The sequence below is a fragment of the Chiloscyllium punctatum genome, chromosome 2 (genome assembly GCF_047496795.1).
Source record: "Chiloscyllium punctatum isolate Juve2018m chromosome 2, sChiPun1.3, whole genome shotgun sequence".
In the NCBI taxonomy this organism is placed as follows: domain Eukaryota; kingdom Metazoa; phylum Chordata; class Chondrichthyes; order Orectolobiformes; family Hemiscylliidae; genus Chiloscyllium; species Chiloscyllium punctatum.
In genome coordinates, this window is record NC_092740.1 from 13212132 (window position 1) to 13232271 (window position 20140).

The following is a 20140-nucleotide window of genomic DNA, read 5'->3' on the forward strand; positions in this document are numbered from 1 at the left end:
TCCATTAATGACAACTGACTTGACACTGACATTTTTTACAAACCCACCAACTCCCACAGCTACCTGGATTACACCTCTTCCCACCCTACCTCCTGCAAAAATGCCATCCCGTATTCCCAACTCTTCCACCTCTGCCGTATCTGCTCCCAGGAGGACCAGTTCCACCACAGAACACACCAGATAGCCTCCTTCTTTAGAGGCTGCAATTTCCCTTCCCACGTGGTTAAAGATGCCCTCCAACGCATCTCGTCCACATCCCGCACCTCCGCCCTCAGACCCCACCCCTCCAACCGTAACAAGGACAGAACGCCCCTGGTGCTCACCTTCCATCCTACCAACCTTCGCATAAACCAAATCGTCCGCCGACATTTCCGCCACATCCAAACAGACCCCACCACCAGGGATATATTTCCCTCCCCACCCCTTTCCGCCTTCCGCAAAGACCGTTCCCTCTGTGACTACCTGGTCAGGTCCACGCCCCCCCTACAACCCATCCTCCCATCCTGGCACCTTCCCCTGCCACCGCAGTAATTGTAAAACCTGCGCCCACACCTCCTCCCTCACCTCTATCCAAGGACCTAAAGGAGTCTTCCACATCCATCAAAGTTTTACCTGCACATCCACCAATATCATTTATTGTATCCGTTGCTCCCGATGCGGTCTCCTCTACATTGGGGAGACTGGGCGCCTCCTAGCAGAGCGCTTTAGGGAACATCTCCGGGACACCCGCACCAATCAACCACACCGCCCTGTGGCCCAACATTTCAACTCCCCCTCCCACTCTGCCGAGCACATGGAGGTCCTGGGCCTCCTTCACCGCCGCTCCCTCACCACCAGACGCCTGGAGGAAGAACGCCTCATCCTCCGCCTCAGAACACTTCAACCCCAGGGCTTCAATGTGGACTTCAACAGCTTCCTCATTTCCCCTTCCCCCACCTCATCCCAGCTCCAAACTTCCAGCTCAGTAACTGTCTCCATTACTTGTCCTACCGGCCTATCTTCCTTTCCACCTATCACTCCACCCTCCTCCCTGACCTATTACCCTCATCCCCTCCCCCACTCACCTATTGTTACTCTATGCTACATTCTCCCCACCCTCACCCTCCTCTCACTTATCTCTCCACCCTTCAGGCACTCTGCCTGTATTCCTGATGAAGGGCTTTTGCCTGAAACATCGATTTTACTGCTCCTCGGATGCTGCCTGAACTGCTGTGCTTTTCCAGCACTATTCTAATCTAAACACACAGACACAGGCACACACATACAGACAAACACACACACGCACCCACACACACAGACACATCCACACACAGACACACCCACACACAGATACACTCACATACAGACACACCCACACACACAGACAGACACATACACACACACAGACACACACTCTCTCTCACACACACACATACACACACGTGCAGACACACACACCAACAGGGTAAAGGGCTGCAGTGTGAAATGTGGGATGCTTTTGGCTCCTCAGTCTGAGGATCCCAGCTGCAGCCTGTATCCACCGGCGCAGACCGGCTCTATCTTCAACAGCAGAATGTACACAGAGACAGACAGACAGGCACACACACACACACAGATACAGGCACACACACACATAGAGACAGACAGACGAATACAGACACACACAGAGACAAACAGACACAGACACAGACAGAGACACACACTGAGAGAGGCAGGCAGAGACAGACAGATACAGACACACAGAGACAGACAGATACAGACACACACATAGGCAGACACACAGAGACAGAGATACAGACACACAGAGACAGACACAGAGAGAAACACACACAGAGACAAATACAGACGCACAGAGACAGACCTGCGCACAGGCACACACAGACAGGGACAGAGACACAGGCACACAGATAGAGACAGACAGACAGAGACACAGGCAGATACAGACACAGAGAGAGAGGCACAGACAGATACAGACACACGGGCACGTGCACGGGCTCACAGAAACAGAGACACAGACAGATACAGACACCCACAGGGACAGGCACACACACACACAGAGACTGAGGGAAATACTGTTGATGTCTTTGCGCCATTTTCCTGAGTCCGAATGTAATCTCATCAGTCCGCGTTCCCACCCCGCGCTGTTGAGGAACACTTCCAGCTGACACTCGGTATGAAATCGCGGAATTCGCCAGAGAAAGAGCATGTCATCTGCTCAGTGTCCGGGACAGGCACTTCCTCCTCGCTGTTCCCGTGTTGTCCAGGAGCTGCTGGCATCGTCTCAGTGTCAACCTTTCGCCAACAACATGAGTTTTTTTTTGAAAATATTAAATATGGAAACACATTACTAAGACAGGGAGCGGACCAGGGTGCCCGCTCGTACAGTATAGCCGCAAGGTTATTCTTAATGTACACTTTACCCAGTAGAGACTGGGACAGTGTCCCCGGCGTTACACAGGTGGGGTGGGGGTGGGGAGGTGGGAACATGGTGTGGGTGTGTGGGAGAGAGAGAGAGAGCGTGAAAGTGTGTGTGTATATATGAGACTGTGTGTGAGAGTGTGTGGGAGAGAGACTATGTGTGTGTGTGAGTGAGTGAAACTGTGTGAGACTGTGTGTGAGACGTGTGTGAGGGAGTGCTTGTGTGTGTGAGAGAGAATGTGTGTGTGTATAAGAGAATGTGTGTGAGAGAGTGTGTAGTGAGTTTTTTTGCGATTGTGTGTGTGACAGTGTGTGTGTGATAGGGCGTGTGTGTGTGAATGCGTATGTGTGAGTGTGTGTGAGAGTGAAAGAGAGTGCTTGTGAGTGTGAGAGTGTGCGTGTGTCTGCGGCCGTGTGTGTATGTGTGAGTTAGTATGTGATACCGCGTGTGTTTGCGGCCGTGTGTTGTGTCTGTGTGTGTGTGGAGGAGAGAGGGGGTGAGTGTGTGTTTGTGTGTATGTGAAAAATAGGTGCTTGTGTGTGATTGTGTGTTTGTGTGCATGCTTTTGAGTGTGAGTTTGTGTGTGTAAGCGAGTGTGAGTGAGTGTGCGTATGAGTGAGAGAGAGAGATGGTGCGGGCAGCTGGGTGACCCGCAGTGAGTACAGGGAAGGAATAACGCTGGGAACAGAGATGGCTGATGCTGGAGTTCGGGACTGCAGTGTCTACACTGTCTGGGATTAGCCGGATAGACAGCCTCAAACATTCAACGTCGGGGGAAACAGAGAGAGAGATGGAGAGAGAAAGAGATGGAGAGAGACAAGAGAAAGAAAAAGGAGAGGGAGAGAGAAAGAGAGGGAGGAAGACAGGGACGGAGAGAGAGGGACAGAGAGAGAGAGAGAAGAGGGAGACAGAGGGATACAGACAGACAAACAGAGACGCAGAGAGAGGGGCAGAGAGATAGGCAGACAGAGGGAGGGACAGAGAGAGACACACAGAGAGGGAGGGACAGAGAGAGACACACAGAGAGGGAGGGACAGAGAGCGAGTGATGGCTTCAATCCCGGGCAGGGAGGGTGGGGGGGGGGGGGGTTGTGCAGAGTGAAGGGGGGGTGCTGGAACATCTACTCCTTGCCCCGTCTCTTCAGACAGGCAGTCCAAGAAACCACCTTTTTTTTCAGCTGGAAGTGGCTTAGATTAATTAGGCGTCTCAAATAAAGAGGGGATTCGACCCTGATATGTGTCAGGATGTGAAATGAAAGCGGACCTCTCCCTCTCCCTCTCACAGCGGCCAGTCTGAAGGCTTCACCGCAAATATCTTTCGATCGAATAAAGACACCCCCTTCCCCCCCCCCCCCCCATAAAAAGCTCCAGTGTGGTCTGCAGACGGGAGGGAGGATGGGGTCGGGTGGGTGGGATGTCGGTTTGATCCTGAGTGCCCTCCCTCTGGATCACATGGAGGGAGAGAGAGAGAGAGAGAGGGAGGGAGGGGGGGGGAGAGCTGTGATTTCTCCATAAAAGCAGCAAGTCAGTGGGGCCGGTTTAAGAAGCCGGGAGAGGGCTCGGGTAGCAGTGTGAGCTGCAGAGGGAAGGGGAGGGGGAGGGAGTAAGTCACCAGGAGCCAGGGGGAGAGGAGGGGGCTCTCTCTCTCTCCGTCTCTCTCTCTCTCTCTCTGTCTCTCTCTCTGTCTCCATCCATTTCCCCAGCATCTCTCCCCCTCCCTTCCCTCCCCCCCCCCCCTCCCTGCTTCTGTCCGCTTTATTTGGGAGGGGGGAGTGTGTGTGTGAGTGTGTGAGGGGGGGGGTTGAGGAGGAGGAGGAGGAGGAGGAGGGGGGGGGGGGAACAGGCTCCTGTTTTGTTTTGGTGTCTATGCATTTTCTGCCCTGCGATATGGTCTGTCAGACGAAGATGGTAGCGGACGAGGAGATGCCGCCTGCTAAAGGGGATGGGATCGCCGTCTCCAGCCAGATCTGGCTGCCAGCGCCTCCGCCCTCAACCCCGGCTCCAGCCCCGGCTCCAGCCGGCCCCGAGACGGCTCCAGCCCCAGCCCCAGCCCCGTCCCCGGAGGGAGCGGGAGGCGGCCAGCGCCGGGCGGTGAAGCCGGAGCCGGCGCTGCTGATCCGTGAGTTCCAGCCCACAGACCGGCCGAGCGTCCGCCGCATCTTCCGAGAGGGGATTCTGGAGCGGGTCCCCAACACCGCCTTCAGGGGCTTAAAACAACAGCCTGGTATCCTGCTGCTCTACTCCTGCTTCACCGGTAAGTCAGCCCGGTACTTTTACCCTGAAACCCTGCAATCCCCTTCATACACCCTCCCCCCTCCCCCAAATATATACCGCTTTATAATGTTCACCTTTGGGAAGGATCAGAGAGGGGCAAACACACTGCTTCATATATATAATATACATATAGGACTTAGTTTATATATCGTGCTTATTATATACAGGGTTGGTTATATGTACATACGGGAGTTAATTTTATACGTTTTTTATATAGAGAGATATTTTTATATAAAATTTATAAGATATAGGTTTATTACTTTTAGGGATTATATATACATGATTTTTTAACGGGTTTGTTTTAGATATAGGTTCATATATATAGGTTTAGTATAAATAGGGTTTATTTTATCTGTCCAGGTTTATTATCTATAGGGTTATATATAATGAGTGTGCTGTTTAATTGTCTTTTTCATACTGGGGGACAAAACCTCGCTGTTTTAATCTCGAGTTTTCAGTCTCTTTAGAGAAACAGCCAAGTACAGTATAGGAGCGGAGCGCTGCTGCTGCTGGACCAGCGCTATACTGCAGGCGGTGCGCGGTTCCCAGGGCTGACCTCTCTCCCTCCATCCCCCATCCACACTCCAGGGCTCCGTGAGCGGCTGCGGCTAGGGACCAGGCTCTAGCCTCCCCTCCCGCTGAGCTCCCCATCTACAAGGCATCCCCGGGTTAATCTGACCGGCCGAGCCTCCCTGTGCCCACATCCTCCCTGCGAAATGTCAGCATAGTATTTCCACTTTATTAGCGCCGTTTTCTTTTAACTCAGTAACCCCACTCATACCGTGTACTCTTAACAAACGCATTTATCCAAATTGTCAATATACAGACTCCCTGACCCATGTACCCAGACCCATATACCCAGACCCATGTACCCAGACCCATGTACCCAGACCCATGTACCCAGACCCATATACCCAGACCCATGTACCCAGACCCATGTACCCAGACCCATGTACCCAGACCCATGTACCCAGGCCCATGTACCCAGAACCATGTACCCAGACCCATGTACCCAGGCCCATATACCCAGACCCATGTACCCAGACCCATATACCCAGACCCATGTACCCAGACCCATGTACCCAGGCCCATATACCCAGACCCATGTACCCAGACCCATGTACCCAGACCCATGTACCCAGACCCATGTACCCAGACCCATGTACCCAGGCCCATATACCCAGACCCATGTACCCAGACCCATGTACCCAGGCCCATATACCCAGACCCATGTACCCAGACCCATGTACCCAGACCCATATACCCAGACCCACGTACCCAGACCCACATACCCAGACCCATGTACCCAGACCCATGTACCCAGACCCATGTACCCATACCCATATACCCAGACCCATGTACCCAGACCCATATACCCAGACCCATGTACCCAGACCCATGTACCCAGACCCATATACCCAGACCCATACACCCAGACCCATATACCCAGACCCATATACCCAGACCCATATACCCAGACCCATGTACCCAGACCCATGTACCCAGACCCATATACCCAGACCCATACACCCAGACCCATATACCCAGACCCATGTACCCAGACCCATGTACCCAGACCCATATACCCAGACCCATATACCCAGACCCATGTACCCAGACCCATATACCCAGACCCATATACCCAGACCCATATACCCAGACCCATGTACCCAGACCCATGTACCCAGACCCATATACCCAGACCCATGTACCCAGACCCATATACCCAGACCCATGTACCCAGACCCATATACCCAGACCCATGTACCCAGACACATATACCCAGACCCATGTACCCAGACACATATACCCAGACCCATGTACCCAGACCCATATACCCACATCCATGTACCCAGACACATATACCCAGACCCATGTACCCAGACACATATACCCAGACCCATGTACCCAGACCCATATACCCAGACACATATACCCAGACCCATGTACCCAGACCCATATACCCAGACCCATGTACCCAGACCCATATACCCACATCCATGTACCCAGACACATATACCCAGACCCATGTACCCAGACCCATATACCCAGACCCATATACCCACATCCATGTACCCAGACACATATACCCAGACCCATGTACCCAGACACATATACCCAGACCCATGTACCCAGACCCATATACCCAGACACATATACCCAGACCCATGTACCCAGACCCATATACCCAGACACATATACCCAGACCCATGTACACAGACACATATACCCAGTCCCATGTACCCAGACCCATATACCCAGACCCATGTACCCAGACCCATATACCCAGACACATATACCCAGACCCATGTACCCAGACACATATACCCAGTCCCATGTACCCAGACCCATATACCCAGACCCATGTACCCAGACCCATGTACCCAGACCCATGTATCCAGACCCATATACCCAGGCCCATGTACCCAGACCCATGTACCCAGACACATATACCCAGACCCATGTACCCAGACCCATATACCCAGACCCATATACCCAGGCCCATATACCCACATCCATGTACCCAGACACATATACCCAGACCCATATACCCAGGCCCATATACCCAGACCCATATACCCACATCCATGTACCCAGACACATATACCTAGACCCACATACCCAGACCCATGTACCCAGACCCATGTACCCAGACACATATACCCAGACCCATATACCCAGACCCATGTACCCAGACCCATATACCCAGACCCATGTACCCAGACCCATATACCCAGACCCACATACCCAGACCCATATACCCAGACCCATTTACCCAGACCCATGTACCCAGACTCATATACCCAGACCCATATACCCAGTCCCATATACCCAGACCCACATACCCAGACCCATATACCCAGACCCACGTACCCAGACCCATATACCCAGACCCACATACCCAGACCCATGTACCCAGACTCATATACCCAGACCCATATACCCAGACCCATATACCCAGACCCATATACCAAACCCATGTACCCAGACCCATGTACCCAGGCCCATATACCCAGACCCATGTACCCAGGCCCATATACCCAGACCCATATACCCAGGCCCATGTACCCAGACCCATATACCAAAACCCATGTACCCAGACCCATGTACCCAGACCCATGTACCCAGACCCATATACCCAGACCCATATACCCAGACCCATGTACCCAGACTCATATACCCAGACCCACATACCCAGACCCATATACCCAGACCCATATACCCAGACCCATATACCCAGGCCCATATACCCAGACCCATATACCCAGACTCATGTACCCAGACCCATGTACCCAGACCCATATACCCAGACCCATATACCCAGACCCATATACCCAGGCCCATATACCCAGACCCATATACCCAGACTCATGTACCCAGACCCATGTACCCAGACCCATATACCCAGACCCATACACCCAGACCCATATACCCAGACCCATATACCCAGGCCCATATACCCAGACCCAATACGCAGGCTCATGTACCCAGACCCATGTACCCAGACCCATGTACCCAGACCCATATACCCAGACCCATGTACCCAGACTCATATACCCAGACCCACATACCCAGACCCATATACCCAGACCCATATACCCAGACCCATATACCCAGGCCCATATACCCAGACCCATATACCCAGACTCATGTACCCAGACCCATGTACCCAGACTCATATACCCTGACCCAAGTACCCAGACCCATACACCCAGACCCATATACCCAGACCCATGTACCCAGACCCAAGTACTCAGGCCCACGTACCCAGACCCATACACCCAGACCCATATACCCATACCCATATACTCAGGCCCATATACCCAGACCCATATACCCAGGCCCATATACCCAGACCCATGTACCCAGGCCCATGTACCCAGACCCATGTACCCAGACCCATGTACCCAGACCCATGTACCTAGACCCATATACCCAGACCCATGTACCCAGACCCATACACCCAGACCCATATACCCAGACCCATGTACCCAGACCCAAGTACTCAGGCCCATGTACCCAGACCCATATACCCAGACCCATACACCCAGACCCATATACCCAGACCCATATACCCAGACCCATGTACCCAGACCCAATACCCAGGCTCATGTACCCAGACCCATGTACCCAGACCCATATACCCAGACCCAATACCCAGGCTCATGTACCCAGACCCATGTACCCAGACCCATGTACCCAGACCCATGTACCCAGACCCATGTACCCAGACCCAATACCCAGACCCATGTACCCAGACCCATGTACCCAGACCCATATACCCAGACCCAATACCCAGACCCATGTACCCAGACCCATGTACCCAGACCCATGTACCCAGACCCATGTACCCAGGCCAATGTACCTAGACCCATGTACCTAGACTCTTTTTCCACACCATGTACCCAGACTCCTTCCTATATCATGTACCCAGACCCATGTACCCAGACTTTCCATACCATGTACCCAGATACATGTACCCAGACTTTCCATACCATGTACAAACCCTTGTACCCAGACTCGTCCCATACCATGTACCCAAACTCATGGACCCAGACCTATGTACATAGACCCATGTTCCCAGGATCTTCCCATACCATATACCCAGACCCATGGACCCAGAGTCTTCCCATACCATGTACCCAAACCCATGTACCCAAACCCATGTACCCAGACCCATGTACCCAAATTCCTTCCCATACCATGTACCCAGACCCATGTACTCAGACTTTCCCATACCATGTACCCAGACCAATGTACCCAGACCCATGGACCCAGAGTCTTCCCATACCATGAACCCAGCCCCATGCACACAGCCTCATGTACCCACACCCTTTCCCATACCACGTAACCAGACCCATGTACCCAGACCCATATACCCAGACCCATGTATCCAGACTCTTTCCCATACCATGTACCCAGACTCACATACCCAGACCCATGTACCCAGACTCTTTCCAATCCCATAAGCCCAGACCCATGTATCCAGACTCTTTCCCATAGCATGTACCCAAACCCATATAACCAGACCCATGTACCCAGACACTTCCCATACCATGTACCCAAGCCCAAGTATCCAGACTCTTCCCATACCATGTAACCAGACCCATGTGCCCATACCCATATACCCAGACCGATATACCCAGACCCATGTACCCAGACCCATATACCCATACCCATGTGCCCAGACTCTATCCCATACCATGTACCCAAGCCTATGTACCCATTCCAATGCACCCATACCATGTACCCAGGCCCATGTACCCAGACCCATGTACCCAGACCCATATACCCAAACCCATGTACCCAGACCCATGTACCCAAGCCCATGTACTCAGACCCATGTACCCAGACCCTTCCCATACCACGTACCCAAATCCATGTACCCAGACCCTTCCCATACCACGTACCCAAATCCATGTATCAAGACTCTTCCCATACCATGTACCCAAATCCATGTACCAAGACTCTTCCCATACCATGTACCCAGACCCATGTACCCAGACCCGTGTACCCAGACCCATGTACCCATACTCTTTTCCATACCATATACCCAAGTCCATGTACCCAGACTCTTCACATACCATGTACCTAGACCCATGTACCCAGACCCATTTACCCAGACCCATATACATATACCCATGTGCCCAGACTCTTTCCCATACCATGTACCCAAGCCCATGTACCCAGACCCATATACCCAGACCCATATACCCAGGCCCACGTACCCAGACTTTCCCATACCATGTACCCCATGTACCCAGACCCATGTACCCAGAATTTCCCATACCTTGTACCCAGACCCATGTACCCAGACTCTTTCCCAAAACGTATACCCAGACACATGTACCCAGACCCGTGTACCTATACCATGTACCCAGATCCATGTACCCAGACCCATATACCCAGACCTATATACCCAGACCCACTTACCCAGACTTTCCCATACCATGTAACCTACCCATGTACCCACACCCTTTCCCATACCATGTACTCAGACACATGTACCCAGACTTTCCAAACCCATGTACAAACCCATGTACCCAGACTCGTCCCATACCATGGACCCAGACCCATGTACTCAGACCTTCCCATGCCATGTACCCAGCCCCATGCACCCAGCCTCATGTACCCATACCCTTTTCCATACCATGTACCCAGACCCCTGTGCCCACACACTTTCCCATACCATGTACCCAGACCAATGTACCCAGAGTCTTCCCATCCAATGTACCCAGAGTCTTCCCATACCATGTACCCAGACCCATGTACCCAGACCCATGTACCCAGAACCATGTATCCAGACCCATGTACACAGATCCACGTACCCAGAGCCATGTATCCAGAGTCTTTCCCATACCATGTACCCAGACTCACGTACCCAGACCCATGTACCCAGACCCTTTCCAATCCCATATACCCAGATCCGTGTATCCAGACTTTTTCCCATCCCATATACCCAGACCCATGTACTCAGACCTATGTACCCAGACCCTTTCCATACAATGTACCCAAACCCATGTACCCAGACTTTTTCCCATCCCATATACGCAGATCCATGTATCCAGACTTTTTCCCATCCCATGTACCCAGACCAATGTACCCAGAGTCTTCCCATACCATGTACCCAGACCCATGTACCCAGACTCCTTCCCATACCATGTACCCAGATCAATGTACCCAAAGTCTTCCCATACCATGTACCCAGACCCATGTACCCAGACTCCTTCCCATACCATGTACCCAGACCAATGTACCCAGAGTCTTCCCATACCATGTACCCAGACCCTTGGACCCAGAGTCTTCCTATAACATGTACCCAGACTCATGTACTCAGACCTTCCCATACCATGTACCCAGACCCATGTACCCAGACTCCATCCCATACCATGTACCCAGACCAATGTACCCAGAGTCTTCCCATACCATGTACCCAGACCCATGGACCCAGAGTCTTCCTATAACATGTACCCAGACTCATGTACTCAGACCTTCCCATACCATGTACCCAGACCCATGTACCCAGACTCCATCCCATACCATGTACCCAGACCAATGTACCCAGAGTCTTCCCATACCATGTACCCAGACCCATGGACCCAGAGTCTTCCTATAACATGTACCCAGACCCATGTACCCAGAGTCTTCCCATACCATGTACCCAGACCAATGTACCCAGATCCATGTACCCAGACCTTCCCATACCATGTACCCAGCCCCATGCACCCAGCCTTATGTACCCACACCCTTTCCCATACCATGTACCCAGACCCCTGTGCCCACACTCATTCCCATACGATGTAACCAGACCCATGTCCCCAGAACCATGTATCAGGACCCATGTACACAGATCAACGTACCAAGACCCATGTATCCAGACTCTTTCCCATAACATGTACCCAGACTTTCCCATACCATATAGCCAGACCCATGTGCCCAGACTTTCCCATACCATGTACCCCATGTACCCAGACCCATGTACCCAGAATTTCCCATACCTTGTACCCAGATCCATGTATCCAGAGTCTTTCCCAAAACGTATACCCAGACATATGTACCCAGACCTGTGTACCTATACCATGTACCCAGACCCATGTACTCAGACTTTCCATACCATGTACAAACCATGTACCCAGACTCACATACCCAGACCTATGTACCCAGACTCTTTCCAATCCCATATACCCAGACCCATGTATCCAGACTCTTCCCATAACATGTAGCCAGACCCATGTGCCCATACCCATATACCCAGACCAATATACTCAGACCCATGTACCCAGACTCTTTCCAATCCCATATACCCAAGTCCATGTATCCAGACTCTTTCCCATACCATGTACCCTGACCCATATACCCAGACCCATGTACTCAGACCTATGTACCCAGACTCTTTCCATACCATGTACCCTGACCCATATACCCAGACCCATGTACCCAGACCTATGTACCCAGACTTTTTCCCATCCCATATACCCAGACCCATGTATCCAGACTCTTTCCCATAGCATTTACCCTGACCCATATAACCAGACCCATGTATTCAGACTCTTCCCATACCATGTACCCAAGCCCATGTACCCAGACTCTTCCCATACCATGTAGCAGACTCATGTGCCCATACCCATGTGCCCATACCCATATACCCAGACCGATATACCCAGATCCATGTACCCAGACCCATATACCCATACCCATGTACCCAGACCAATATACCCATACCCACGATCCCAGACTCTCTCCCATACCATGTACCCAGACCCATGGACACATACTCTTTCCCATACCACGTACCCAAGTCCATGTACCCAGACTCTTCCCAAACCAAGTACCCAGACCCATATACCCATACCCATGTACCCAGACCCATGCACCCAGATCCATGTGCCCAGACTCTTTCCCGCACCATCTAACCAGACCCAAGTACCCACACACTTTCCCATACCATGTACCCAAGCCCATGTACCCAGACCCATGTACACAGACCCATATAACCAGACCGATATATACCCACACCCATGTACCCAGACCCATATACCCATACCCATGAGCCCAGACTCTCTCCCATACCATGTACCCAGACCAATGTACCCATACTCTTTCCCATACCATGTACCCAGAGCCATGTACCCATACTCTTTCTCATACCATGTACCCAAGTCCATGTGCCCAGACTCTTTCCTGCACCATCTAACCAGACCCAAGTACCCACACCCTTTCCCATACCATGTACCCAGAGCCATGTACACATACTCTTTCCCATACCATGTACCCAAGCCCATGTACCCAGACCCATGTACCCAGACCCATGTACCCAGACCCATGTACCCAGACTCTTTCCCATACCATGTACCCAAGCCCATGTAAACATACCCATGTAACCAGACCAATATATACCCACACCCATGTACCCAGACCCATATACCCAGACCCATGAACCCAGACTCTTTCCCATACCATGTACCCAGACCCATGTACCCAGACTCTTTCCCATACCATGTACCCAGGCCCATGTACCCAGACCCATATACCCATACCCATGAGCCCAGACTCTTTCCCATACCATGTACCCAGACCCATGTACCCATACTCTTTCCCATACCATGTACCCAGACCCATGTACCCAGACCCATGCACCCAGATCCATGTGCTCAGACTCTTTCCCGCACCATGTAACCAGACCCAAGTACCCCCACCCTTTCCCATACCATGTACCCAGGCTCATCTACCCAGACCCGCGTACCCAGGCCCATGTACCCAGATTTTCCCATACCATGTAGCCAGACCCATGTGCCCAGACTTTCCCATACCTTGTACCCAGATCCATGTACCCAGACTCTTTCCCAAAACATATACCCAGACCTGTGTGCCCATACCATGTACACAGACCCATGTATCCAGACCCATGTACCCAGACCCATGTACCCAGACCCATATACCCAGACCTATATACCCAGACCCATGTACCCAGACCCATGTATCCAGACCCATGTACCCAGACCCATGTACCCAGACCCATGTACCCAGACCCATATACCCAGACCCATATACCCAGACCTATATACCCAGACCCATATATCCAGACCCATATATCCAGACCCATATATCCAGACCCATGTACCCATACTCTTTCCCATACCATGTATCCAAGTTCATGTGCCCAGACTCTGTCCCTTACCATGTACCCAGACCCATGTACCCAGACCCATGTACCCAGACCCATGTACCCAGACCCATATACACATACCCATGTGCCCAGACCCTTTCCCATACCATGTACCCAAGCCCATCTACTTAGACCCATGTACCCAGACCGATATACCCAGACCCATGTACCTAGGCCCATGTGCCCAGACTTTCCCATACCATGTACCCAAGCCCATGTACCCAGACCCATGTACCCAGAATTTCCCATACCATGTACCTAGATCCATGTATCCAGACTCTTTCCCAAAACATATACCCAGACACATGTACCCAGGCCCATGTACCAGACCCATGTACCCATACTCTTTCCCATACCATGTACCCAAGTCCATGTAACCAGACTCTTCCCATACCATGTACCTAGACCCATGTACTCACACTCATGTACCCAGACCCATGTACCCAGACCCATATACCCATACCCACGAGCCCAGACTCTTTCCCATACCATGTACCCAGACCCATGTACCCAGACCCATATACCCATACCCACGAGCCCAGACTCTTTCCCATACCATGTACCCAGGCCCATGTATCCAGACCATGCACCCAGATCCATGTGCCCACAACCTTTCCCGCACCATGTAACCAGACACAAGTACCCACACCCTTTCCCATACCATGTACCCAAGCCCATGTATCCAGACCCATGTACCCAGATCCATGTATCCAGACTCTTTCCCAAAACATATACCCATACCATGTACCCTGACCCATATATCCAGACCCATGTACCCAGACTTTCCCATATCACGTGCCCAGACCCATGTACCCACACCCTTCCTCATACCATGTACCCAAGCCCACATACCTAGACCCATGTACCCAGACCCATGCACCCAGACCCATGTACCCAGATCCATGTACCCAGATCCATGTACCCATACTCTTTCCCATACCATGTACCCAAGCCCATGTACCCAGACCCATATACCCAGACTTTCCCAAAGCATGTACCCAGATCCATATATCTAGACTTTTTCCCACACCACATACCCAGATACATGTACCCAGACCCATATACCCATACCATGTACGCAGACCCATGTACCCACACCCTTTCCCATACCACGTACCCAAGCCCATGTACCCAGACCCATGTATCCAGAATCCTTCCCATACCGTGTACCCAAACCCATGTACCCACATCCATGTACCCAGGCCCTGTTTGAGTGTGTGTGTGCATGAGGCATATGCGTGTGTGGGAAGAGTGTGTGGGAGTGTGTGTGTGGTGCGGATATGTGTCTGTGTGTTTGTGTATATGTGTTGAGGGGAATGTGTGTGTGTGTCTGTGTGAGTGTGTGTGTGCGTATGTGTGCATTTGGGGGTGTGGAGTGTGTGTGTGTTTGTGTGTGGGGGGGTACGTGTGTGTGGGGGAGAGTATGTGTGTGTGGGGGGGATGTATGTGTGTGTGTGTGTGTGTGTGTCTGTGTCTGTGTCTATGTGAGTGTATGTGTGCTTGTGGGGTCATGGGGTGTGTGTGTGTGTGTTTGTGTGTGGGTGGGGTGTGTGTGTGTGGGGAGGGGAGTATTTGTGTGTGGGGGGGTGTATGTGTGAGGGTCCATTGGTAAAATGAAACTGGGTAAGGAACATGGGGAAGAGGAAAAATGCTAATGTTCCATGGGGAAGGGTACTATGTTAATGCTATATGAGTAAGGGGAACAGTAAATGGATAACAGTACACGTGTACTACATGTGGTGTGGGAGGGGTGGGGGGGGGCATATTGCGCACTGTGTGTGTGTGGTAATGTGTGTGTGAGTGAGAGTGTGTGTGTGGGTGTGTGTGGGTATGTGTGAGCATGTGTGTGTCTGGGCATGTGTGTGTGTAAGTGTGAGTTTGTGTGTGCATTTGTGTAGGGCTGTGTGAGGGTATGTGTGTGTGCATGTGTGAGTGTGTGAGTGTGTGTGGGAGGGTGCATATGTGTGTAGATGTATGTGGTTCGTGGGTGTGTGTGTGTATGTGTTTGTGTGGATGTGTGTGGCTGTGGGTATGGGTGGGTGTGGGTGTTTCTGTGTGTCTAGATGTATGTCGGTGTGTGGGTGTGTGTAGGGGTGTGTGTGGGGTATGTGTGTGTGTGTGGGTGTGTGTGTGGGCGCGTCAGTGTGTGTAGATGTATGTGGGTGTGGGTGTGTGTGTGTGTGGGGGTGTGTGGGTGTGGGTGTGTGTGTGGGTGTGTCTGTGTATGTAGATGTATGTGGGTGTGTGTGTCTTTGTGTGTAGATGTATTTGGGTCTGTGTGTCTCTGTGTGTGGGTGTGTCTGTGTGTAGATGTCTGTGGGTGTGTGTGTGTGTGGGTATATGGGTGTGTGGGTGTGTGTGGGTGGGTGTGTATGTGTGTGTGGGTGTGTGTGTCTGGGGGGTGTGTGGGTGTGGGTGTGTGTGTGTGGATGTCTGTGTGGGGGTGTGTGTGTGGGGGTGTGTGTGGATGTATGTGTGTGTGGGCGGGTGTGTGCACAGAGGGGTGTGTGGGTGTGGGTGTGTGGGTGTGTCTGTGTGTGTAGATGTATGTGGGTGTGTGGGTGTGTGTGTGTCTGTGTGGGTGTGTCTGTGTGTGTGGGTATATGGGTGTGAGGGTCTGTATGGGTGTGTGTGTATGTGTGTGTGTCTGGGGGATGTGTGGGTGTGTCTGTGTGTGTGGATGTGTGTGTGGGTGTGTGTGTGTGGATGTGGGTGTGTGGTGGGGGTGTGTGTGTGCAGAGGGGTGTGTGGGTGTGGTGTGTGTGTGGATGTGTGTGTGTGGGTGGGTGTGGGTGTGTCTGTATGTGTAGATGTATGTGGGTGTGTCTGTGTGTAGGTGTCTGTGTGTAGATATACGTGGGTGTGCGTGGGTGTGGGTGTGTCTGGGGATGTGTGGGTGTGGGTGGGTGTGTGGGTGTGGGTGTGTCTGTGTGTGTAGATGTATGTGGGTGTGAGGTTGTGTGAGTGTGCGGGTGTGTGGGTGTGTGTGGGTGTGTGTGGGGTGTGTGTGTGGGGGGCATGGGTGTGTGTGTGTTGGGGGGCTGTGTGTGTGTGGGTGTGTGTGGGTGGAGTGTGTGGGGGAGGTGTGGGTGTGGGTGTGTGTGGGGGTGTGTGTGTGGGGGCGTGTGTGGGTGTGGATGTGTGTTTGTGTGTGGGTGGGTGGGTGTGTGGGAGTGTGTGTGTGGGGGGAGTGTGTGTGTGTGTGTGTGGGTGTGTGTGTGGAGATGTGTGTGTGTGGGTGTGTGTGGGAGTGTGTGTGTTGGGGGAGTGTGTGTATGTGGGAGGTGTGTGTGTGTGAGGATGTGTGTATGGGTGTGTGTGTGTGTGGAGATGTGTGTGTGTGGGTGTGTGTGTGTGGGTGCGTGTGTGTGGGGGCGGGCGGGTGGGTTGTGTGTGTGATCAATGTGGGTGCTGGTGGTGGGAGAGTTGAGCACACGTGCTGTGGTCTACTGTCCAGTCCCACTGGTTAGGCTGAGCTGAGGGTGGGCTCAGTGGAGAGAAGAAGGTAGCTGAGGTGTGATGAACAAATATTAACATTAAAAATTGCAGTACAGCCAAAGATTGCTCCTAATCCCACTGCAGACTCTTTTTCAAACAATGTCAGGTTTCTGAGCAGCGTGCTGATATAATATTAAGTGTGAAGACACAGTGTGTAATGAGGTAAGAACATCATGGTAGAAGATGCCATACAGTTTGCTGTGCCTCTTAACGGTGCCTGTATTAACAATTTGACTGAACTGTTACTTAAATGATGTGGTCAGTTTTGATGATAGAACAGCTTTAAATAAAACGCAGTACATAACTCTGTTTGGGGACTCTTGCGAACATCTCCTGCAGTTAAGACAACGAGTTATGTAAGTATAAACACAAATATATAGAGGAATTATTACTTTCCAAACATCAATATGGGCAGTATATGTATAGATTTTGATATATATGTGTGTGTGAATGTGTGTGTCTGCGTGTGTCTGTGTGTGTGTGTGTGTGCGTGCGTGCGTGTGTGTGTGTGCGTGTGCGTGTGTGTGTGTGTCCTTTGGGGTTGTTCCGAAATAAACACTTCATTCTCTTTTCTGACAGGTATCGTTTATTTCTCTCCCTTGTCTCCATAGTAATGTGCTTTTATCTGACCAAGTCCGCGCTGCTGACCTGCTGTGTGCCCACCTTACTATTGGGCATGAGATATTACTACAGTAGGAAAGTTATCCTCAGCTATCTTGAGTGTGTACTACAAACCGACATGTCAGATATAGAGCAATATTATATGAAACCTGCAGGTGAGTTCTGCATCTTCAGAAACCTAGGGGAGGAAGCGTGGGTGGATTTATATTTCTGTTTTATTTCTTCTGCCATTTTACAATCGTGTGAGTTAAATACTGTGTATTGTACTGGAAGCTTTCAGTGATGATGTGGGGAGAAAAAAACATTATTAGTGATCAGTCTTGCTTCAGATATTGGTAAGCTGCTGCAATCTATGTCGCGGTTAAATGGGCACCTTGGCTTTTTTACGCCCTGTGCCACGCAATCAGCAGAGCTCGAGTTTTTCTGTCAATTTTCACGCAGAAGAAAATATTTTTCCCCAACAAACAGTTGGCGTTGGGGGAGGTCCACTGAAACGTTCAAACCTGAGATCAATAAATTATTGCTGGATGGAGGTACTCAGAGCTCTGGAGCAAAGTCAAGGGAATGAGGTGAGGTTTGGATTGGATGGAGGTGTGTGTTCAAGGGGCTGAATAGTCTCCTCATGTGGTGATGTATCTGTACAAACCCCCATACACACTCCTCCTCCTGAACAGTTTCTTGTAATTATAAGTGACGGGTGAACAGGAGGGAGGGATTAATCTCAGCTACATGCATTCTGGAAGTAGGGAATGATATATCATAAAACCGTAAGATATAGGGGAAGAATTAGGCCATTTGGCCCATTGAGTCTGTTCCACCATTCAATCATGGCTGACATGTTTCTCAATCCCATTCTCCTGCCCTTTCCCTGTAACCCTTCATCCCCATACCAATCAAAGACCTATCTATCTTTGTCTTAAATACACTCAGTGACTTGGCCCCCACAGCCCCTCTGTGGCAACGAGTTCCACAGATTCACCATCCTCTGGCTGAAGAAAGTCCCCCTCATCTCCGTTGGAAAGGGTCGTCCCTTCGCTCTGAGACTGTGCCCTCGGGTCCTAGTCTCTCCTACTGGTGGAAACATCTTCTCCATGTCCACTCTAGCCAGGCCTCTCCGTATTCTAAGCTTAATTGCAGAGGAAGAAAAATAAAAGGCTGGGGGGAGTGGGTGGTGGGTGGAATAGGACGGGTGACGGCTACAGCTGAGTTCTACATTTCAAGCCATCATTATATTTAAACAGTAAACAGTTTAGCCCTGTTGAGCAGATCAAACCTCAGTACTGGTGCTGTCCCTGCTGACAGTGCCAGGACTATTGATGGCGGGGTGGGGGGGAGCAATTGGACATCCTATCCTATCCTGGGCAAAAGTGAGGACTGCAGATGCTGGAGATTAGAGTTGAGAGTGTGGTGCTGGAAAAGCACAGTAGCCTGATTTTGCCTGAAACGTCGATTTTCCTGCTCCTTGGATGCTGCCTGACCTGCTGTACTTTTCCAGCACCACTCTAATCTTGAATCCTATCCTATCCTGCCAGCATAGTAACAACAGGTTTGCTAACTTCACTTATCTATATTAACAATTCAATGAGTGTAACTTCATCTTGTTAGGAAACAAATAGACTTGATTTTTCAGAAGAATCAAAGGATTCTTAATACTGAGCTGCCTAAAATGTTTCTCGTATAAGA

The 20140-nt window shown here is 51.2% G+C and overlaps 1 protein-coding gene across 1 annotated transcript in view; it reads left to right on the plus strand.

Annotated features, from left to right (window-relative positions):
• The first annotated feature begins 4213 nt into the window (after nt 1-4213).
• Nucleotides 4214-20140, plus strand: part of nat8l (N-acetyltransferase 8-like) — a 103903-nt gene continuing 87976 nt past the window's right edge. The window contains exons 1-2 of the mRNA XM_072593712.1: nt 4214-4651; nt 18448-18612. Of these exons, the coding sequence (XP_072449813.1) occupies nt 4264-4651; nt 18448-18612 (553 nt within the window). The 5' untranslated portion in view covers nt 4214-4263. The remainder of the gene's footprint in view (nt 4652-18447; nt 18613-20140) is intronic.